General features: G+C 39.3%; 1 protein-coding gene across 2 annotated transcripts in view; it reads left to right on the top strand.

Annotated features, from left to right (window-relative positions):
* The window catches only part of SH3BGRL (SH3 domain binding glutamate rich protein like), a 125783-nt gene that overhangs the window by 97568 nt on the left and 4127 nt on the right, over positions 1-24088 (top strand). For both annotated transcript variants that reach the window (XM_081565919.1, XM_081565918.1), the window contains exons 2-3: positions 2650-2835; positions 18471-18551. In XM_081565919.1, the coding sequence (XP_081422045.1) occupies positions 2650-2835; positions 18471-18551 (267 nt within the window). The remainder of the gene's footprint in view (positions 1-2649; positions 2836-18470; positions 18552-24088) is intronic.

Genomic DNA, 24088 nt, shown 5'->3' with positions numbered 1-24088 from the left:
TTTTACATTTCCTGAAGATTCAAAGCTGGACAAATGTTCATATTTGCTAGGGCAGAATCTACTTTAAAAAGTATTATAGCCCATTCTGTTCAGCCCTGTGAAGATGTAGCATACTCTAGGAGGCATGTGTACTTACTCGTCAGGCAGTTCCAGAAGATGGAAGAAATACTTGTGGTCCAGAGCTAATGGTTAGAGGGTAAAGACATCACTGAAGATATACTATAATGACCACTGATACCAGGCCTGGCTACCGCCTTAACTCAGGACACAGAGAACAGTGTTCCCAACATATTACGTATTAATAATGTGAGAAAGGCCTCAAAGAGTCATTTATCTTAAGGGTTGTCTGCTTTTTGTCTCACATAAGCATGCCAGATGACAGTCATCGAGGGCCATGTATAATTCTTAGCATGTTAGCTATAACAGTAACTCTTAATTCACTAAAAATATCTGTTAGAATGCCAAATGCCTCAAAGTACCATATTTATGGGATATCTGTATATCTACTTAAATTTTTAAACATGCAAATGATGAACAAATTACTTGACACACTCCATGCAAACTGACCATCCCCTTTAGCATAATGGAGATTCAAACCCACTAATTTAATTGAGCCTTCCATCACTCCTGTTACTGACTTTTACATGGATTATCCTCAAAATTCAATGGAAACAGTGACAGACTTTATTTCCCTGGGCTCCAAAATCACTGCAGACGGTGACTGCAGCCATGAAATTAAAATATGTTTGCTCCTTGAAAGGAAAGCTATGACAAACCTAGACAGTGTATTAAAAAGCAGACATCACTGCCGACAAAGGTCCATACAGTCAAAGTTATGGTTTTCCCATTAGTCATGTATGGATGTGAGAAATGGACCATAAAGAAGGCTGAGTGCCGAAGAACTGATGCTTTTGAACTGTGGTGTTGGAGAAGACTCTTGAGAGTCCTTTGGACTGCAAGGAGACCAAACCAGTCAATCCTAAAGGATATCAGTTCTGAATATTCATTGGAAGGACTGATGCTGAAGCTGAAGCTCCAATACTTTGGTCACCTGTTGTGAAGAGCTGACTCATTGGAAAAGACCCTGATGTTGGGAAAGACTGAAGGCAGGAGGAGAAGGGGACGACAGAAAACAAGATGATTGGATGGCATAAACAACTCAATGGACATGAGTTTGAGCAGGTTCCAGGAGATGGTGAGGGATGGGGAAGCCTGGCGTGCTGAAGTCCATGGGGTCGCAAAGAGTCAGACACGACTGAGTGACTAAACAAGAAGAATCCGCAAAATTCAAAAGGTGGTGTGCTTAGTTGCTCAGTCATGTCCGACTCTTTTCAATCCCATGGATTTTAGTCCACTAGGCTCCTCTGTCCATGGGATTGTCCAGGCAGGATTACTGGAGTGGGTAGCCATTCCCTTCTCCAAGGTATCTTCCTGATCCAGGGTGTGGTATTGTTACATTTATAATGAAAGTTTGGTTTATAAGTTAATAAGGAAATATGATTCCTATTAGAAAAATTAGCTACAGATTTTGCTGAATTGTAAGTGATCTTTAAAGGAGGACATTCTGTGCTCTGATCTAAATATCTTGTAAAGATTTCAGTTCCTATTGGGAGAAGATGAGAATTTGTTTTCCTGGAGTTGTATGATGAGAGATAAAATTACCTGTAGTCACAAACAAGTTAGAAGAACAAAAATATGACCTCTTGTTACACATATATGTATGTGTGTGTATGGATATAAATCTAAAAAAGATTTGACTATATGAAACTTTTTTTTTTTATTTTGCATTTTGATTTTCATTAAAAAGACTTTTTCTTTTGATTTTGTATTTTTGATGCTTCTTCTCCATGAGTCTTTTTAGTATACTTCCATGAAGAAATATTTATTGGTTGTGCTCTGCAGCACAGAAATGTTTACTAAGTTTTAAATTTAGGTAAATTATTATAGATGTGTGAACCAAGGTTCTAAGAGAAATGCATATCAGGGAAGAAACCTAAAAATATTAATTTTATTAGCCTTCTCCTAGGAACAATTAGGATACAAAATAAGTGTATTATCTCTGAGATACCTTAGTATTACATGTTAAGGGCTAATGAATGTTACAGGTATGTTTCAAACTTATTATAAAAGCAGGCTTAGCTCTTCTTACATCTTCTTCAGTTTCTATTATAAATGATCAAAATTGAGGCATAGAGGCTTGAAACATTCTCAAGGTAAGATTCATTTCTGTTAGCTATGTGATGCTTATTAAGACAGGAATTAGACTCAGGTCATTTGGGATGACTTTCAACAAGGGCTTAAATTAAGAGAGGTTTGTAGATACTTTTTAGTTAATTGCCCTTTATATTATTGATATACATGAGCTAGCTCTTCTTCTACATGATTAGATGTGATAATTTCAGAGGAAAAAGAAAAATCAGGTTGATAAAAGGACCTGGGAACTGAAAGCTCTTCAATCCTCTTTTGAGACATCATTGAGAACACATTAGCAAAGAGGGAAAACCACATATGTTCTGGAAAGCCACAAATCTTAATCCATGTATGAATTCATTTCTACTAGTTCATTAACACACTTTTATTGAATGTGAAAAATAAAAACAATAAAATCTGTTTGTTCAATAATATAATTTTTTGTCTTTTGGGTCCTAGATTAAGAAAAAACAGCAAGATGTGCTTGGTTTCTTAGAAGCTAACAAAATAGGATTTGAAGAAAAAGATATTGCAGCCAATGAAGAGAATCGGAAGTGGATGAGAGAAAATGTACCTGAAAACAGTCGACCAGCCACAGGATACCCCCTGCCACCTCAGATTTTCAATGAAAGCCAGTACCGTGGGGTAAGGAACCAATTAAAATTTTTGTTTTTTTCAAATCAGTTCAGTTCAGTCGCTCAGTCGTGTCCGACTCTTTGCGACCCAATGAACTGCAGCAAACCAGGCCTCCCTGTCCATCACCAACTCCCGGAGTCTACCCAAACCCATGTCCATCGAGTCAGTTATGCCATCCAACCATCTCATCCTCTGTCATCCCCTTCTCCTCCCGCCCCCAATCCTACCCAGCATTAGGGTCTTTTCCAATGAGTTAACCCTTTGCATGAGGTGGCCAAAGTACTGGAGTTTCAGCCTCAACATCAGACCTTCCAATGAACACCCAGGATTGATCTCTTTTAGGATGGATTGATTGGATCTCCTTGCAGTCCAAGGGACTCTCAACAGTCTTCTCCAACACCACAGTTCAAAAGCACCAATTCTGCGGCGCTCAGCTTTCTTCACCGTCCAATTCTCACATCCATACATGACCACTGGAAAAACCATAGCCTTGACTAGACGGACTTTTATGGGCAAAGTAATGTCTCTGCTTTTAAATATGCTATCTAGGTTGGCCATAACCTTCCTTCCAAGGAGTAAGCGTCTTTTAATTTCATGGCTGCAGTCACCATCAGCAGTGATTCTGGAGCCCCAAAAAATAAAGTCTGACACTGTTTCCACTGTTTCCCCATCTATTTCCCATGAAGTGATGGGACCAGATGCCATGATCTTAGTTTTCTGAATGTTGAGCTTTAAGCCAACTTTTTCACTCTCCTCTTTTACCTTCATCAAGAGGCTCTTTAGTTCTTCTTCACTTTCTGCCATAAGGGTTGTATCATCCACATATCTGAGGTTATTGATATTTCTCCCAGAAATCTTGATTCCAGCTTGTGTTTCCTCCAGCCCTGCACTTCTCATGATGTACTCTGCATATAAGTTAAATAAGCAGGGTGACAATATACAGCCTTGACATACTCCTTTTCCTATGTGGAACCAGTCTGTTGTTCCATGTCCAGTTCTAACTGTTGCTTCCTGACCTGCATACAGGTTTCTCAAGAGACAGGTCAGATGGTCTGGTATTCCCATCTCTTTCAGAATTTTCCACAGTTTATTGTGATCCACACAGTCAAAGGCTTTGGCATAGTCAATAAAGCAGAATAGATGTTTTTCTGGAACTCTCTTGCTCTTTCGATGATCCAGCGGATATTGGCAATTTGATCTCTGGTTCCTCTGCCTTTTCTAAAACCAGCTTGAACATCTGGAAGTTCACGGTTGATGTATTGCTGAAGCTTGGCTTGGAGAATTTTGAGCATTACTTTACTAGCATGTGAGATGAGTGCAATTGTGCGGTAGTTTGAGCATTCTTTGGCATTGTCTTTCTTTGGGATTGGAATGAAAACTGACCTTTTCCAGTCCTGTGGCCACTGCTGAAATGGATAGCCTCAAACCCATTCTCTTTTTTTCACTCCCACCCCAGATCTCCATACAGTCATTTCTCCTGCTTATCGTTTGCATCCAACCTAGACATCTGAGATGTTTTGCCTTCTCAGTTCAGTTCAGTTCAGTCACTTAGTCATGTCCGACTCTTTGTGACCCCAAAACCTGCAGCATGCAAGGCCTCCCTGTCCATCACCAACTCCTGGAGTTTACTCAAACTCATGTCCCTTGAGTCAGTGATGCCATCCAGCCATCTCATCCTTTGTCGGCCCCCTCTCTTCCTGTCTTCAATCTTTCCCAGCATCAGGGTCTTTTCAAATGAGTCAGTTCTTCGCATCAGGTGGTAAAAGTATTGGAGTTTCAGCTTCAGCATCAGTCCTTCCAATGAATATTCAAGACTGATTTCCTTTAGGATGGACTGGTTGGATGTCCTTGCTGTCCAAGGGGCTCTCAAGAGTCTTCTCCAATACCACAGTTCAGAAGCATCAATTCTTTGGCGCTGATCTTTCATTATAGTCCACCTTTCACATCCATACATGACTACTGGAAAAACCATAGCTTTGACTAGATGGACCGTTGTTGGCAAAGTAATGTCTTTGCTTTTTACTATGCTGTATAGGTTGGTGATAGCTTTTCTTCCAAGGAGCAAGCGTCTTTTAATTTCATAGCTGCAGTCACCATCTGCAGTGATTTTGGAGGCCCATCCCCCCAAAAGAAAAACAAAGTCTGTCACTGTTTCCACTATTTCCCCATCTATTTCCCATGAATTGATGGGATTGGATGCCATGATCTTAGTTTTGTGAATGTTGAGTTTTAAGCCAACCTTTTCACTCTCCTCTTTCACTTTCATCAAGAAGCTCTTTAGTTCTTCTTCACTTTCTGCCATAGGTGTGGGGTCATCTGCATATCTGAGATTACTGATATTTCTCCCGGAAATCTTGATTCCAGCTTGTGCTTCATCCAGCTCATATTTTCTCATGAGGTACTCTGCATGTAAGTTAAATAAGTAAGGTAACAATATACAGCCTTGACATACTCCTTTCCCTATTTTGCCTTCTACTCGGAGGCAAATGGATGAGTCGTTCACCAAAAAGTTATTGTTGATTATGTAAGTACAGACCAGAGCATTTTATTGTTTTGGTATGGTCATGAAGAAGCTGCTGAAAAGAAGTGAGCTGTTTTACTTATTTAGTTTGAAATTAGTTTAAAAAGAGAAATACCTTATTTTCTGCTTAAAAGTAGTAAAGATTTTATTTTGGTATCATTAATGAATTTTCTTTAAATTTTTAACTTATGTATGGATTAGGGAAACAAAAGTAATTTTTCCTTTGTGATTGGTGTTTTCAAGTATGCCATCTTGGTTGTTATTTAGTTGCTAAGTCATGTCCAACTCTTTTGCAACCCCACGGACTATAGCCTGCCGGGCTCCTCTGTCCATGGGATTTCCCAGGCAAAAATACTGGAGTGAGTTGCCATTTCCTTCTCCAGGGGATATTCCCGACCCAGGGATGGAATCCATGTACCCTGAATTGCAGGTCTATTCTTTACCACTGAGTCACTTGGGAAGCCCTGCCATCTTGGTTGGTGGTGGTTTCGTCACTAAGTCCTGTCTGACTCTTGCGATTCCATGGACTGTAGCCTGCCAGGCCCCTCTGCCCAAGAGATTCTCCAGGCAAGAATACTGGAGTTGGGGGGGGGGGGCTAAGATGGTGGAGGAATAGGACGGGGAGACCACTCTCTTCTCCACAAATTTATCAAAAGAACATCTGAACGCTGAGCAAACTTCACAAAACTACTTCTGAACGCTGGCAGAGGACATCAGGCATCCACAAAGACAGAGCATTATCTTCAAAAGAGGTAGGAGAAATTATAAAAGATAAAAAGAGAGACAAAAGAGTTAGGGATGGAGTCCCGTCCCAGGCAGGGAGTCGTAAAAGGAGAGAAATTTCCAAGCACCAGGAAACCCTCTCACCGGCGGGTTTGGGGGAAGATTTCTTGTCTTGGAGGGCAGCATAACTGGGAGAAAAAATAAATAAAACCCACAGATTATGTGCCTAAAGCAACTCCCAGCAAAGAACCCCAGACGCTCGCATCCGCCACCAGCAAATGGGGGCTGAACGGAGAGGAGCGGGCGGCACTGCTTAGGGTAAGGACCAGGCCCGAGTGCCCTGAGGGCAATCTGAGGGAGCTAATGTGAGATAGCAACCTAAACTGTGGGACAGCCAGAGAGAGAGAACTATCCCGCGAAAAGCCCAACTCTAAGGCACTACCGGCCCGCTCACAGAACAAAGGACTGAGCGATACCAGAGGAGAGCTAGCCGGCTGCGGACCACCCCATCCCCCGCCAGACACAGCAGGCAGGCGGGGCCAGCCAGAGCCAGAAAGGGGCAAACTCGGCCCCAGAGAGGGCACCCCCTACCAAACTGCAAACAGGCTCCCAGTTTATAAGCACAGACTGCCTGAGATCCCAGAGGGTCGACAGCCGCCGGGAGGGTCGCAGCCAGAGATCAGTTCCCCAGAACCGACACAAAGCACACTGTAGCCGGGCGCGCCTGTCAACCGAGGCGGGGACCAGGGAGGTGATAAGCCGCACAGCCCCAACACGGGAGAGTGCGCTCGCCAAACTCCTGTCCGCCTGAGCAGCTCCGACCAGGAACGGCACAAGCCGCGGGAGAAACCGAGTCTGCACCTTTGTGGAGTAACCGGGAGCCTGAACCTGAGCGGCTTAGACCTGGAAGTGCACGCATCTCAGGGCCCACTTCCCGGCCCACTCCCCGGCCGAGTAACCTGAAGCCTGAGCAGGGTAGACGGGGAAAACACACACGCCTTGAGCGGGGGGCGAAGCCAGTGCAGCTGAGACACTGCGAGATCACCACACACACGCCAGGTTTGCAGTGTTCCTCCCTCCCCACAGCACGACTGAACAAGCGAACCTAAAGAGACCACCTCCACTCCTTTGTTGCAGGGCGGAAATTAGATACTGAAGAGACCTCCAAACAGAAGCCAAATAAACAGAGGGAAGTGCCTTTGAAGTGACAGGCCAACAGATTAAAATCCCTGTTGTTAATACCGACTGCATTGAAAGGGGCCTATAGATCTTGAAAAATATAAGCAGGAACAAGGATCTATCTGAAACTGAGCAGACCCCACACTGCTCACAACAGCTCCAGAGAAAGTCCGGGATATATATATATTTTTACTTTTATTTTTTTTTAATTTTTTTTTAAATTTTTTTTTCTCTTCTTTCCTTTTTCTTCAAGTCCTCTGTTACACCTTTAACTTTCATTTTCAAAACCCACTATTAACTTGCAAAAAAAAACCCTATTTTTAAAGCAAACTGCATACATATATTTTATATCTTTTGTTTTCTTTTGTTACTCTTTTTAGCCTGTTTTACTTTTCTTACTGTTTCTTTTTTTACTGTTTTACTGTTTTTTTTTCTTTTTACACTGTTTCCTTTTTTTCTTTTTTTATATTGTAAGTTTTATAAGAGTCTAACCTCTACTCTAGATTTTTAATCTTTGTTTTACATATTTGATATCAATTTTGTACATTTAAGAACCCAATCTTTAGGACCCATTTTTACTCAGGAGTGTGATCACTGGCCTGATCACTCTCTCCCCCTATTGATGCTCTTTCTTCTCCCCCAGGGAACCTCTATCTCCCACCCTCATCCTTCTCTTCTCAACCCAATTCTGTGAATCTCTAAGGGTGTTCTGGGTACTGGAGAACACTTCAGGAACAGAATACTGCCCTGATCTCTCTCTCCCCTCTTGCTTCCTCCCTTTCTACTCATGCTCACCTCTATTACCTTCCTCCCCCCTTTCTATGTATCTCTGTGAACCACTCTGAGGGTTCCAGACTGTGGAAAGCACAGAGGGAAGTGCTTACTGGCTAGATTGCTCTCTCCACATTTGAATTCCCCTCTTCCCCTCCTGGTCACCTCAACCCCCCACCCCACCTCATCTCTCCATGTAACTCAGTGAACCTCTCTGGGTATCCTTCACTGTGGAGAATCTTTTCACCATTAACCTGAAAGTTTTATTATTGATGCTGTATGGATGGAGAAGTCTTGAGGCTACTGCAAGAATAAGTCTGAAAGCCAGTGGAAACATTAATTAATAAGAGACCATCCAATAGCCTCCACATATACACTGAAACCAAGCTCCACCCAAGAGCCAATAAGTTCCAGAGCAAGACATACCATGCAAATTCTCCAGCAACGCAGGAACATAGCCCTGAGCATCAATATACAGGCTGCCCAGAGGCACACCAAATCCATAGACATCTCAAAACTCAATACTGGTCACTCCATTGCACTCTAGAGAGCAGAAATCGAGCTCCACCCACCAGAACACCGAAACAAGCTCCCCCAACCATGAAGACTTGACAAGCCACCTGTCCAACCCCAACCACAGTGAGGAACCTCCACAATTAAGAGGAACTTCAAACTACCAGAATGCAGAAAGGCCACGCCTAACACAGCAATCTAAAAAAGATGAAAAGGCAGAGAAATACTCAGCAAGTAAAAGAAAATGAGAAATGCCCATCAAACCAAACAAAAGAGGAGGAGATAGGGAATCTATCTGAAAAAGAATTTAGAATAATGATAATAAAAATGATCCAAAATCTTGACAGCAAAATAAAGTTACAGATAAATAGCCTGGAGACAAGGATTGAGAAGATGCAAGGAATGTTTATCAAGGACCTAGAAGAAATAAAAAGGAGTCAATATAGAATGAATAATGAAATAAAAGACACTCTGGAAGGAACCAACAGTAGAATAACGGAGGCAGAAGATAGGATTAGTGAGGCAGAAGATAGAATGATGGAAATCAACGAAGCAGAGAGGAAAGAAGAAAAAAGAATCAAAAGAAATGAGGAAAACCTCAGGGACCTCTGGGACAATATGAAACGCCCCAACATTCGAATCATAGGAGTCCCAGAAGAAGAAGATAAAAGGAAAGGCCATGAAAAAATACTCGAGGAGATAATAGTTGAAAATTTCCCTAAAATGGGGAAGGAAACAGTCACAGAAGTCCAAGAAACCCAGAGAGTCCCAAACAGGATAAACCCAAGGTGAAACACCCCAAGACACATATTAATCAAATTAACAAAGATCAAACACAAAGAACAAATTTTAAAAGCAGCAAGGGAAAAACAACAAATAACACACAAGGGAATCCCCATAAGGATAACAGCTGATCTTTCAATAGAAACCCTTCAGGCTAGAAGGGAATGGCAGGACATACTTAAAGTAATGAAAGAGAATAACCTACAACCCAGATTACTGTACCCAGCAAGGATCTCATTCAGATATGAAGGAGAATTCAAAACCTTTACAGACAAGCAAGAGCTGAGGGAATTCAGCACCACCAAACCAGCTCTCCAACAAATGCTAAAGGATCTTCTCTAAACAGGAAACACAGAAAGGATGTTTCAACACGAACTCAAAACAACAAAGTAAATGGCAACGGGATCATACTTATCAATAATTACCTTAAATGTAAATGGGTTGAATGCCCCAACCAAAAGACATAGGCTGGCTGAATGGATACAAAAACAAGACCCCTATATATGCTGCCTACAAGAGACCCACCTCAAAACTAGGGACACACACAGGCTGAAAGTGAAGGGATGGAAAAACCTATTTCATGCAAACGGAGACCAAAAGAAAGCAGGAGTCGCAATACTCATTTCAGATAAAATAGACTTTAAAATAAAGGCTGTGAAAAGGGACAAAGAAGGACACTACATAAAGATCAAAGGATCAATCCAAAAGAAGATGGAACAATCATAAATATATATGCACCCAACATAGGAGCACCACAATATATAAGGCAAATACTAAAAAGTATGAAAGGGGAATTTAAAAATAACACAATAATTGTGGGAGACTTTAATACTCCACTCACACATATGGATAGATCAACTAAACAGAAAATTAACAAGGAAACACAAACTTTAAATGATACAATAGACAAATTAGATTTAATTGATATTTACAGGACTTTCCACCCCAAAACAATCAATTTCACCTTTTTCTTAAGTGCACACGGAACTTTCTCCAGGATAGATCACATCCTGGGCCATAAATCTAGCCTTGGTAAATTCAAAAAAATTGAACTCATCCCAGCCATCTTCTCTGACCACAATGCAGTAAGATTAGACCTCAATTACCGGGAAAAAACTATTAAAAATTCCAACATATGGAGGCTAAACAACACGCTTCTGAATAACCAACAAATCACAGAAGAAATCAAAAAAGAAATCAAAATATGCATAGAAATGAATCAAAATGAAAATACGACAACCCAAAACCTATGGGACAATGTAAAAGCAATGCTAAGGGGAAGGTTCATAGCAATACAGGTGTACCTCAAGAAACAAGAAAAAAATCAAATAAATCAACTAACTCTACACCTAAAGCAACTAGAGAAGGAAGAAATGAAGAACCCCAGTGTCAGTAGAAGGAAAGAAATCTTAAAAATTAGGGCAGAAATAAATGCAAAAGAAACAAAAGAGACCATAGCAAAAATCAACAAAACTAAAAGCTGGTTTTTCGAGAAGATAAACAAAATTGATAAGCCATTAGCCAGACTCATCAAGAAACAAAGGGAGAAGAATCAGATCAACAAAATTAGAAATGAAAATGGAGAGATCACAACAGACTCCACAGAAATACAAAGGATCATAAGAGACTACTACCAACAGCTATATGCCAATAAAATGGACACCTTGGAAGAAATGGACAAATTCTTAGAAAAGTATAACTTTCCAAAACTGAACCAGGAAGAAATAGAAGATCTTAACAGACCCATCACAAGCACGGAAATCGAAACTGTAATCAGAAATCTTCCAGCAAACAAAAAAGCCCAGGACCAGACGGCTTCACAGTGGAATTCTACCAAAAACTTAGAGAAGAGCTAACACCTATCCTACTCAAACTCTTCCAGAAAATTGCAGAAGTTGGTGAACTTCCAAACTGATTCTATGAGGCCACCGTCACCCTAATTCCAAAACCAGACAAAGATGTCACAAAAAAAGAAAACTACAGGCCAATATCACTGATGAACATAGATGCAAAAATCCTTAATAAAATTCTAGCAAACAGAATCCAACATGATATTAAAAAGATCATACATCATGACCAAGTGGGCTTTATCCCAGGAATGCAAGGGTTTTTTAACATCCGCAAATCAATCAATGTAATACACCACATTAACAAATTCAAAGATAAAAACCATATGGTTATCTCAATAGATGCAGAAAAAGCCTTTGACAAAATTCAGCATCCATTTATGATAAAAACCCTCCAGAAAGCAGGAATAGAAGGAACATACCTCAACATAATAAAAGCTATATATGACAAACCCACAGCAAACATTATCCTCAATGGTGAAAAGTTGAAAGCATTTCCCTAAAGTCAGGAACAAGGCAAGGATGCCCACTTTCACCACTACTATTCAACATAGTTTTGGGAGTTTTGGCCACAGCAATCAGAGCAGAAAAAGAAATAAAAGGAATACAGATAGGAAAAGAAGAAGTAAAACTCTCACTGTTTGCAGATGACATGATCCTCTACATAGAAAACCCTAAAGATTGTAGTAGAAAATTACTAGAGCTAATCAATGAATATAGTCAAGTTGCAGGATATGAAATTAACACACAGAAATCCCTTGCATTCCTATACTCCAATAATGAGAAAACAGAAAGAGAAATTAAGGAAACAATACCATTCACCATTGCAACAAAAAGAATAAAATACTTAGGAATATATCTACCTAAAGAAACAAAAGACTTATATATAGAAAACTATAAAACACTGATGAAAGAAATCAAAGAGGACACAAACAGATGGAGAAATATACGGTGTTCATGGATTGGAAGAATTAATATAGTGAAAATGAGTATACTACCCAAAGCAATCTATAGATTCAATGCAATCCCTATCAAGCTACCAATGGTATTTTTCACAGAACTTGAACAAATCATCTCACAATTTGTATGGAAATATAAGAAACCTCGAATAGCCAAAGCAATCTTGAGGAAGAAGTATGGAACTGGAGGAATCAATCTGCCTGACTTCAGGCTCTACTACAAAGCCACAGTCATCTAGTCAGTATGGTACTTGCACAAAGATAGAAATATAGATCAATGGAACAAAATAGAAAGCCCAGAGATAAACCCACGCACCTATGGACACCTTATCTTCAACAAAGGAGGCAAGAATATACAATGGAGAAAAGACAATCTCTTTAACAAGTGGTGCTGGGAAAACTGGTCAACCACTTGTAAAAGAATGAAACTAGAACACTTCCTAACACCATACACAAAAATAAACTCAAAATGGATTAAAGATCTAAACGTAAGACCAGAAACTATAAAACTTCTAGAGGAAAACATAGGCAAAACACTCTCTGACATAAATCACAGCAGGATCCTCCATGACCCCCCTCCCGGAATATTGGAAATAAAAGCAAAAATAAACAAATGGGACCTAATTAAAATTAAAAGCTTTTGCGCAACAAAGGAAAGTATAAGCAAGGTGAAAAGACAGCCTTCAGAATGGGAAAAATAATAGCAAACGAAGCAACAGACAAACAATTAATCTCAAAAATATACAGGCAACTCCTGCAGCTGAATTCCAGAAAAATAAACGACCCAATCAAAAAATGGGCCAAAGAACTAAACAGACATTTCTCCAAAGAAGACATACAGATGGCTAACAAACACATGAAAAGATGCTCAACATCACTCATTATTAGAGAAATGCAAATCAAAACCACAATGAGGTATCATTTCACACCAGTCAGAATGGCTGCTATCCAAAAGTCTACAAGCAATAAATGCTGGAGAGGGTGTGGAGAAAAGGAGCTCTGTTACACTGCTGGTGGGAATGCAAACTAGTACAGCCACTATGGAGAACAGTGTGGAGATTCCTTTAAAAACTGGGAATAGAACTGCCATATGACCCAGCAATCCCACTGCTGGGCATACACATCGAGGAAACCAGAATTGAAAGAGACACGTGTACCCCAATGTTCATCGCAGCACTGTTTACAATAGCTAGGGCATGGAAGCAACCTAGATGTCCATCAGCAGACGAATGGATAAGGAAGCTGTGGTACATATACACAATGGAATATTACTCAGCCATTAAAAAGAATACATTTGAATCGGTTCTATTGAGATGGATGAAACTGGAGCCCATTATACAGAGTGAAGTAAGCCAGAAAGAAAAACACCAATACAGTATACTAATGCATATATATGGAATTTGAAAGATGGTAACGATAACCCTATATGCGAGACAGAATTAGAGACACAGATGCATAGAACAATCTTATGGACTCTGAGGGAGAAGGTGAGGGTGGGACGTTCTGGGAGAGTAGCATTGAAACATGTATATTGTCATATGTGAAACAGAACACCATTCCATGTTCGATGCATGAGACAAATGCTCAGGGCCAGGGCAATGGGATCACCCAGATGGATGGGATGGGGAGCGAGGTGGGTGGGGGGTCCAGGAAGGGGAACACATGTAAACCCATAGCTGATTCATGTCAATGTATGACAAAAACTATTACAATATTGTAAAGTAATTAGCCCCCAACTAAAATAAATAAATTTATTTAAAAAAAAAAAGAAGAAAATTCAAAAAAAAAAAAAAAAAGAATACTGGAGTGGGTTGTCATTTCCTTCTCCAAGTGATCTTCCCAACTCGGGAAATGAACCCAGGTCTGCTAGATTGCAGGCTGATTCTTTACCGACTGAGCTATGAGGGAAGCCATCTTAGTTAGCCTTCATTTAAACCATAAAATAGTTCCCTTCATTGTTCACTCACTGTGTATTTAAGTAACATTTGTAGCCTGTGGCAATTCTAGGTACCATGGCAATTACACGTATGAATAAAACAAAGTCTGTTCTCTTAATGAGTTGATTGTGGGGGCATGGCAGGGGTGGTGTGTGGGTAGAATCAAATTTGAAAGAGTGGTTTTGAAGCCACATCCATGTGATGACATAGTCCAGAGAGTATATGTAAGAGCTATAGAAATTTTTAGTAAAGAACTGTTTGCTTTGTTCTGTCCTCTGAATTAGCATAATTGAGGAATACATGTTTTTAGAGCCAGCAATCCAGCTCTTCTAACTCATCTGCTTATTTGGGAGTGAGAAGGAGAGCATCTAGTGGAGGGTATGGTAAAGCTGAAAAGTACAGTTTGCTAAGTCGCTTCAGTCATGTCCAACTCTTTATGACCCAATGGACTGTAGCCCACCAGGCTCCTCTGTCTATGGGATTCTCCAGGCAAGAATGCTGGAGTGGATTGCCATGCCTTCCTCCAGGAGATCTTCCCAACTGAGGGATTGAACTTGTGTCTCTATGTCTCCTGCATTGGCAGGCAGCTTCTTTACTGCTAGCACCACCTGGGAAACCCCCAAGAAGTCCATTAGCATAAAATATTTTGTTTGTCATTTCAAAGGAAGGACCAGATTTCTTGCGTTGCTGCAAACAAAGCCAATGTGTAAAGACATACTCTGTGGATAAGGGAAAGAAAATTAAACTATTCATTTAGATAGTGAAACCTCAGTGCCTCTATATTTGAAATTTCTGCAAACTGTTGACTCTCAGGGACTGAAAGAGGCCTTAGAGGTCATCCAGTCCAATCTAAACCAGCATATATTGTCCTAACCTCTCCTTTTTGAAGCAGAAATTTCAATTTGTTTGACTTTTAAGAAGACATGCATTTTGGGTTATAAAGATAGTGCTTGAGAAGCCATATTTACCTGCTTTATTTCTCCCTTGGAAGCCACACGACAAGGGAATGGAGAATGTTCTAGAAAAAAAGACAAGTATCACTGAGAAATACGGAGATGTGAAGGAAGGTACAGGAAGTGAGATTCAAACAAAACAAATATTTGTTAATGGAAAAGGAATCCAATTTCTATTGAATACCTTCTGTCTGCCAGGCACTGAGTTAGGAGTTTAATGACAATAAAAATTAAGATTTGTCCCTATACAGACTCCTATTCAGAAAAGTATACAGTATAGCAACCATTCATAAAAGCATATTATATGTCAGCTATTGTGCTACATACTTTATTGTATATTGTATTAGTCAGTTCTCATGCTAATCTCATAAGGCATAGATATTGTTATTCCTATTTCATACATGAAGAAATTGAGGCCTAGAAGAGGTTAACTGAATTCCTAAGTCATACAACTAATAAGTGATGCAGCTAGAATTTAAACCTAGATCTGTCTTATTCTGAAGCTGTTAGTTAAACCACTGAGTTGTTTTCCTGTTTACACAAAGATCCTATCTTCATTCTTTTCTTGCTTCATTCTGTATTATGGGAAGTTGACCTCAGCAAATTATATTTCCCTGTATCCATTGCTAACTGGCTGCCTATTAGATTTGGCCAATAATAGGAGGCACTGATTGAATGAATGGAGGGTAGGAGGAGAGGAAAAGCCAAGGTATCTCTCTTTTTCTTGTTTCTGGAGGTGTCCATGACAGTGGCTACATCTCCTTCATGGTACCAGCTCTGTAATACTACCGTCTCCATTTTTTCCTTCAACACTAGCTGTGGTAACAACTTCCTGCTTTTTCTAGTCTGTATTGCCTCACCATCTCCTGTTTGGCTTTCAGTTCTTTAATCTTTTGTAAGTGGTTCTTCATATTAAATTCCTTGGTTAAATTATCTCAAGGTTTCTCAACCTTGGCACTACTGGTATATATATATATATATGTTTTTTCCCCAAGGGGCTGGCCTGTGCATTGTAGGATGTTTAGCAGCATCCCTGGCTTCTTTCCATGAATGCTAGTAGCACCCTCTCAGTTGTGAAAAACACAAAAATGTTTCCAGATTTTGCCAGATGTCCTTGGGGAAAAAATCACCTCCCTTTGAGAATCATTGTGCTATAACATAGGTTCTTATTTTCATATTAGGATGTAACTGAAACAATTATCCTGCCAGAAAAATGAAGCTCTGGTATAGAAGATATACAATTCTAGGGGTAATTTTTGTTCTGAAAGAGCTTATGCTATGTATATGAAGAACTAAAGGCAGTTTCCATTAATTAATTAGTATGATACAAATATATGGTAGAATACACTCTGTATTGATGTCATTGGAATGCCAAAGACATAAGCAAAGCATCTTTATTATTCTTCAAGAAAATTCTTATAGAAGAAGCAGTCCATTTTGTTTACTATATCACAGTCTGTTTACTATATCAGAGTCTGTTTTGTTTACTCTTCTATTCTTAATACCAGTAGCAGTGACTGCTGCTGCTAAGTTACTTCAGTCGTGTCCGACTCTGTGCAGTGCCATAGACAGCGGCCCACCAGGCTCACCCGTCCCTGAGATTCTCCAGGCAAGGACACTGGAGTGGGTTGCCATTTCCTTCTCCAATGCATGAAAGTGAAAAGTGAAAGTGAAGTCCCTCAGTCATGTCCGACTCTTAGCGACCTCATGGACTGTAGCCTACCAGGCTCCTCCATCCATGGGATTTTCCAGGCAAGAGTACTGGAGTGGGGTGCCATTGCCTTCTCCGTAACAGTGACTGGTAATTAATTTATTGTACAAATATATTTTGTGTTTGCTAAGTTCAAGGCCAACAAATAATGTACTTTGATCCCCAACACTTGAAACAGATGTAACTAGATTAAATAGCAGTTTATCATCAGATTTCAAAATATTTGAAGACCTGCTACCTTTCACATGAGTTTAAAGACTGACACAGGCTGTTTTTATTGATTTGATGATAATAAGAGATGTCTCTTGTGTAACTGTTGGGTTCTTCTAACTAGCATTTTGAGGTTATTTCCAAGTGATTGAGTATAGATATAATGTACATTGTTTACCTTGGGTAGCTCATAGGTTATGTATCTCAGTATGGACCTTGTATCAAGATCCTATTAGTTCCACTTTTGAAGAGTGAGTTCAAAGAGGATAGGAGGGACTGCTCGTAAATGCCTTTTGTTTATGATTTATTCCTTTGTCAACACTTAGGGTACATAAATAGATGCTCTGAGTCAATCCTTGAGGAAATCTCAGTGGCTCTAAACAATACTGACTGTGTTAAAAGAGTCCCTAAATAAGAGAGAAATTCTTTTTGTTGGGGTGGTGTTCAAATGTAGGATCATCAGTGGCTTGAGAGGCCGTAAACTTTATACTTCCAGATCTTCCAAGTATCAGGAATTATAAATGCTAGGAAAGCACCGTGTAATTGGTGATCTGTCAAAAGCAGTCTCTTGAAAAGCCAGCAAATTATGAGTGCCTTTTACCTCTAATAAATCAATCAAAATGCCAGGCTTATCTCGGTGTGTTTTAAATCAAACAAACTAAGGCCAGATGTAGACAATGGCAGTATTTTCTAAGTATATTTGCTGTTGATTATATGTCATAGTCAAATTTAGGCAATTGGTTTGTTACTTTTGGAGCATGCATGGTGATTTAGAGGATGACTGTGAGAAGCCCAACAGAATTTACTCATGTGAGGCTTTTATTGAATCCCTGGATCGAAACATTTTAGTAGATTATTTGCCCTTTCAGTCCTATTTCATGAAATATCATACCCTTCTTCTAAACACAACACAGACTTACTATTCTTATGGCCATGGACATGCCTAGCTAATATCTGGTCTTCTATTGGTTCTGAAGACATCTCTACTTGTTTAAATTATTTTTATTTTTTATTATTTTATTTATTTTATTATTTATTTCTTTTTTTTTTAAAAAAATTTAAATTATTGTATCTTCTATTTTTTAACTTTACAATGTTGTATTTGTTTTGCCATACATTGACATGAATCCACCATGGCTGTATTTTTATCTGCATAAATAATGCAGGAGAAATAATGGTGAACTGGAACAACAGTTTCCTACAAAAAATAAGCAACCTCTTACTGGCATATAGTTGGCTACTTTGGGCTGTGCAGAAAGCTACTTCCCCTGAGGCAGATTTAAGTTCTATGCAGTATGAAGTAAGAGACCGATTTCTGGTCTCACAGAACAGCATATCTTTTAACTTACATTAACTGGGGTCCAATAAGCCTTGCCTCTTTACTGCTCTTTACAGAATTCTAGCATTATGGAAGTTAACTAACCTGTCTGCCCCCAAAGATGTTGAGCAGTCAGATCATTTTGAATTAATTTCCCATTTTCTTTCCAACCAACAAATGTTGCATATTGCTAATTCTTCTTGTCTTCTTTTTATCAAGGATTATGATGCCTTCTTTGAAGCCAGAGAAAACAATGCAGTGTATGCCTTTTTAGGCTTGACAGCCCCACCTGGTTCAAAGGTATGATTCATTTTTCCTCTTTGTAGGCCACTTTATTGCTGTTTTTTTTAATCAGTAAAATTTCCTTTATTAAGCACTCAGATTAAGCCAGAGGCAGTACAGCATAGCTAAAAGGAAATGCCCCTGCTCTGCATGCACTTAATCCCTAGTATGGTAAACGGATGTGCATAATCAAATACATTATGTATGTGGATAAGAGGTAGGCAGAGTGACTTCCCTGTCAAGCTGCCCAAGACAGCAAATTTATCACTGACCCATTCACAAATAAGTGGTTAGCAATTTTAAAGACTCCATTATTCCAGTTATCATGTATGGGTCTACATGGACAGAAATCATCTTAGTTCATAGAAATCTTCTTGGCAGTATCTATTGTTTTTGTATGAAAGCAAATGCTATAGTCACCTATTCAAATTAACTAAGAGCATCTGAGTCTCAAAACTGGCCACTAAATTGCCGGCTGAATTTGGAAATTTTCCCCTGCCAATGAAAAAATTTTTTGAGTGTCAGAGTTCCCAGGGGAGACCATATAAAGAAAAAAATCAATAATTAAACTGCCAATTTGTAGAAAAGTCTTAAAGCCATGGACTTTAAATATGCCTTTGCATTGTACCATATTTCTTCTACACAAAGGCTAGTTTAATCAAAATGTTTGTCCTCTGCTGGCATTTTACACTTTGCTTTTAGAAGTTAATTTTATGCTAAACAGATTCTTCAAACTCCAGCTCCTTCTCCAATTTTGAGTCTGTATTATTGTCTATGTTTCCACCAGAGACGACCATTTACAGGCATTTTTGAGTCACGATGAAATTCTGTTTCCTTGCCAAACTTTCTTTTACCATGGATAAAATGTATTATTTTAGGCTTTATATAATTCAAATTATAAGAAATCTTAGGTAAGGCATTTTTCTTTAAACAAATTGTGTGCATGCAAAGTCGCTTCAGTCATGTCCAACTCTTTGTGACCCTATGGATTGTAGCCTGCCAGATTCCTTTTTTCATGGGATTCTCCAGGCAGGAATACTGGAGTGGGTTTCCATGCTGTCCTCCAAGGGATCTTCCCAACCCAGGGATCGAACCTGCATCTCTTACATCTCCTGCCCTGGCAGGAGTGTTCTGTACCATTAGCACCACCTTGGGAAGCCCTTAAACAAGTTAGTAAAACCCAAATTGTCACTGATTTCAGTGAATATATTAGAGAAAGTACGAAAGTCTATTTTCTATGACTGATGACTTTCAGTGAAAAGTAGCAGCCATTCATTCACTTATTCATTCAGTAAATATTTACTGAATGTCAAATATTGACTTGATATTGATGGTAGGGCAAATACAGACAATGCAACATAATCTCTATCTTCAAAGTGTTTATAACCTAGTGAGGGACATGTATGCAAATAATTATACAATGAATATGTAAAATGCAGTACTTGGATGCAGTCTCAAAAACGACAGAATGATCTCTGTTCGTTTCCAAGGCAAACCATTCAATATCATGGTAATTCAAATCTATGCCCCGACCAGTAACGCCAAAGAAGCTGAAGTTGAACAGTTCTATGAAGACCTACAAGACCTTCCAGAACTAACACCGAAAAAAGATGTCCTTTTTATTATAGGGGAGTGGAATGCAAAAGTAGGAAATCAAGAAACATCTCGAGTAACAGGCAAATTTGGCCTTGGAGTACAGAATGAAGCAGGGCAAAGGCTAATAGAGTTCTGCCAAGAGAATGCACTGGTCATAGCAAACACCCTCTTCCAACAACACAAGAGAAGACTCTACACATGGACATCACCAGATGGTCGACACCAAATCAAATCGATTATATTATTTGCAGCCAAAAAAGGAGAAGCCCTATACAGTCAGCAAAAACAAGACTGGGAGTGGGCTGTGGCTCAGATCATGAACTCCTTATTGCCAAATTCAGACTGAAATTGAAGAAAGTGGAGAAAACCACTAGATCATTCAGGTATGACCTAAATCAAATCCCTTATGACTATACAGTGGAAGTGAGAGATAGATTTAAAGGACTAGATCTGATAGACAGAATGCCTGATGAACTATGAATGGAGGTTCATGACATTTTACAGGAGACAGAAATCAAGACCATCCCCAAGAAAAAGAAATGCAAAAAAGCAAAATGGCTGTCTGAGGAGGCCTTACAAATAGCTATGAAAAGATGGGAAGCAAAAAGCAAAGGAGAAAAGGAAAGATATTCCCATCTGAATGCAGAGTTCCAAAGAATAGCAAGGAGAGATAAGAAAGCCTTCCTCAGAGATCAATGCAAAGAAATAGAGGAAAACGACAGAATGGGAAAGACTAGAGATCTCTTCAAGAAAATTAGAGATACCAAGGGAACATCTCATGCAAAGATGGGCTTGATAAAGGACAGAAATGGTATGGGCCTAACAGAAGCAGAAGATATTAAGAAGAGGTGGCAAGAATACACAGAAGAACTGTACACAAAAGATCTTCACGACCCAGATAATCACAGTGGTGTGATCACTCACCTAGAGCCAGACATCCTGGAATGTGAAGTCAAGTGGGCCTTAGGAAGCATCACTACGAACAAAGCTAGTGGAGGTGATGGAATTCCAGTTGAGCTATTTCAAATCCTGAAAGATGACGCTGTGAAAGTGTTGCACTCAATATGCCAGCAAATATGGAAAACTCAGTGGTGGCCACAGGACTGGAAAAGGTCGGTTTTCATTCCAATCCCAAAGAAAGGCAATGCCAAAGAATGCTCAAACTACCACACAATTGCACTCATCTCACATGCTAGTAAAGTAATGCTCAAAATTCTCCAAGCCAGGCTTCAGCAATACGTGAACCGTGAACTTCCAGATGTTCAAGCTGGCTTTAGAAAAGGTAGAGGAACCAGAGATCAAATTGCCAACATCTGATGGATCATTGAAAAAGCAAGAGAGTTCCAGAAAAACATCCATTTCTGCTTTATTGACTATGCCAAAGCCTTTGACTGTGTGGATCGCTATTAACTGTGGAAAATTCTTAAAGAGATGGGATTACCAGACCATCTGACCTGTCTCTTGAGAAACCTGTATGCAGGTCAGGAAGCAACAGTTAGAACTGGACATGGAACAACAGACTGGTTCCAAATAGGAAAAGGAGTATGTCAAGGCTGTATATTGTCACCCTGCTTATTGAACTTATATGCAGAGTACATCATGAGAAATGCTGGGCTGGAGGAAGCACAAGCTGGAATCAAGATTGCTGGGAGAAATATCAATAACCTCAGATATGCAGATGACACCACCCTTATGGAAGAAAGTGAAGAAGAACTAAAGAGCCTCTTGATGAAAGAAGAGAATGAAAAAGTTAGGTTCAAGCTCAACATTCAGAAAACTAAGATCATGGCATCCAATCCCATCACTTCATGGCAAATAGATGGGAAAACAGTGGAAACAGTGGCTGACTTTATTTTTCTGGGCTCCCAAATCACTGCAGATGGTGATTGAAGCTATGAAATTAAAAGACACTTACTCCTTGGGAAGAAAGTTATGATCAACCTAGACAGCATATTAAAAAGCAGAGACATTACTTTGCCAACAAAGGTCCATCTAGTCAAGGTTATGGTTTTTCCAGTGATCATGTATGGATGTGAGAGCTGGACTCTAAAGAAAGCTGAGCACCAAAGAATTGATGCTTTTGAACTGTGGTTTTGGAGAAGACTCTTGAGAGTGCCTTGGACTGCAAGGAGATCCAACCAGTCCATCCTAAAGGAGATCAGTCCTGGGTGTTCATTGGAGGGAGTGATGTTGAAGCTGAAACTCCAATACTTTGGCTGCCTGATATTAAGAGCTGACTCATTGGAAAAGACCCTGATTCTAGGAATGATTGAAGGCAGGAGGAGAAGGGGACTACAGAGGATGAGCTGGCTGGATGGCATCATCTACTCGATGGACATCAGTTTGGGTGGACTCCAGAAGTTGGTGATGGACAGAGAGGCCTGGCGTAAAGCGGTTCATGGGGTCGCAAAGAGTCGGACACGACTGACCGACTGAACCAAAAAGAACTGAAGTGCAGTGTAGCATGAACCTAGTAGAGGACATATTAAACAAACAAAAAAAAAAGATGCATTAGGAGGTGAGATTGTCTAGGTAGGTTTGGGCCAGATTATGAATGCTGTGCTAAATACTTTCAACTTCATCGTCTAGGAATGTAAAATCCGTGGTATGGAATGAGGGAAGGCAATGAAGTGTTTATACCTGTATTTTAAGATGTGATTTGATCTTTTTATTAAGAAAATAAATTTGGAAACTCTGTGGATTGTGAAATATTGAATAAATGAGATATTATAGTTGGGCTGACCCATTTTAGGGTACCTTAAGAGTCCAGAAGAGAAGACCTAAAGTGGGACAGCAGCTATAGAAAGGAAAAGATGGATTTAAGAGGCACAGAAAAATCACTTGTGGTAGAATTTTGCAGTTTATTAGATTTTTGTGTATGAAGGTAATTGGAAAAGATTGAAGCAATCTCTAAGGCTTCTAACCTGGGTGATTTGAAAATAAAGCAAAAGTCATGGAGGAAACAGAAAAGTGAGTGATCCAAGGGAGGGGTTAGTCTTGGAAAGGAGAGGGTATGTAGTTTTCTTCTGAGACTGGAAAGAAGGAGGAGAGAAGATGAAAATAGAAATTTTAATGTGCATGGGAGTTTAGGGAAGTTCATATTTGAAAATGTTTTATCTTTAGTATGAGGTAGGAAGGAAAATCATCTACTAGGAGGGATGGGAAATTCAATGAGAATTGAAAGTATTCACTTGCTGGAAATAATAATAATAATAATAATAATAATAATAAGCTAAAGAGTAGGCTAAGATCATTGATGGAATGATGGCTTAGCAAGATGAAAGGCCCGGTTGAAGTTAGAGTTGATGAGCCTATTATGAAGCCAGTCAACTTATTTATAGTGTTTTTTCATCCTTGTTTAACCCTAGAAGTTGGAATAGAGTAAATGAACAGCGGATACTATCAAGGATTGAACTAGAGGGAGCTGATAGATTGGGATAACAAAAAGATGTCCAGAATTGACAGTGGAGTTGAGGGTAAATTGGTAATAGGGAGATTTTGAATGTTAGGATTTAATAGGTTTTTCTCAAGATTAAAAGTGATAAACTTTATATCAGAAGAGTTTTCTCCTTTAATTTAACAAGACAATAAATTTTCCAGGAAGAACTGGCTGAAAAGAAAGTATACAAAGTAAGGAATACAGCTAAGTAACTCATATTGGAAAAGTGCAGTCATAATAAAAGAAATGTGATAAAAGTAGATACAGTATTCATCTTTGAAGTTAACAAATATAAAACAGTGATAATGCTCAATGATGAGAAGGGTGCATTGAAACATATGCTCTCATATATTACTGATGATGGTATAAATTGGTACTATTGTTTGAAAACCAAAATGGCAAATGTATATTAGGGACCTAAAAAGTGTTTACAATTTTTCATCCAGTAATTTTACTGGTTATTAAAGCCTATTGAAATAATTTTATACATGGAAAAGGCTTTATGAATAAAAAAAATAAT

This window comes from Giraffa tippelskirchi, chromosome X, assembly GCF_054371585.1.
Source record: "Giraffa tippelskirchi isolate mGirTip1 chromosome X, T2T-mGirTip1v1.2.pri, whole genome shotgun sequence".
Lineage (NCBI taxonomy): Eukaryota > Metazoa > Chordata > Mammalia > Artiodactyla > Giraffidae > Giraffa > Giraffa tippelskirchi.
Note: the sequence above shows the minus strand (reverse complement) of the source record. Positions and strands in the feature narration are given on the sequence as shown.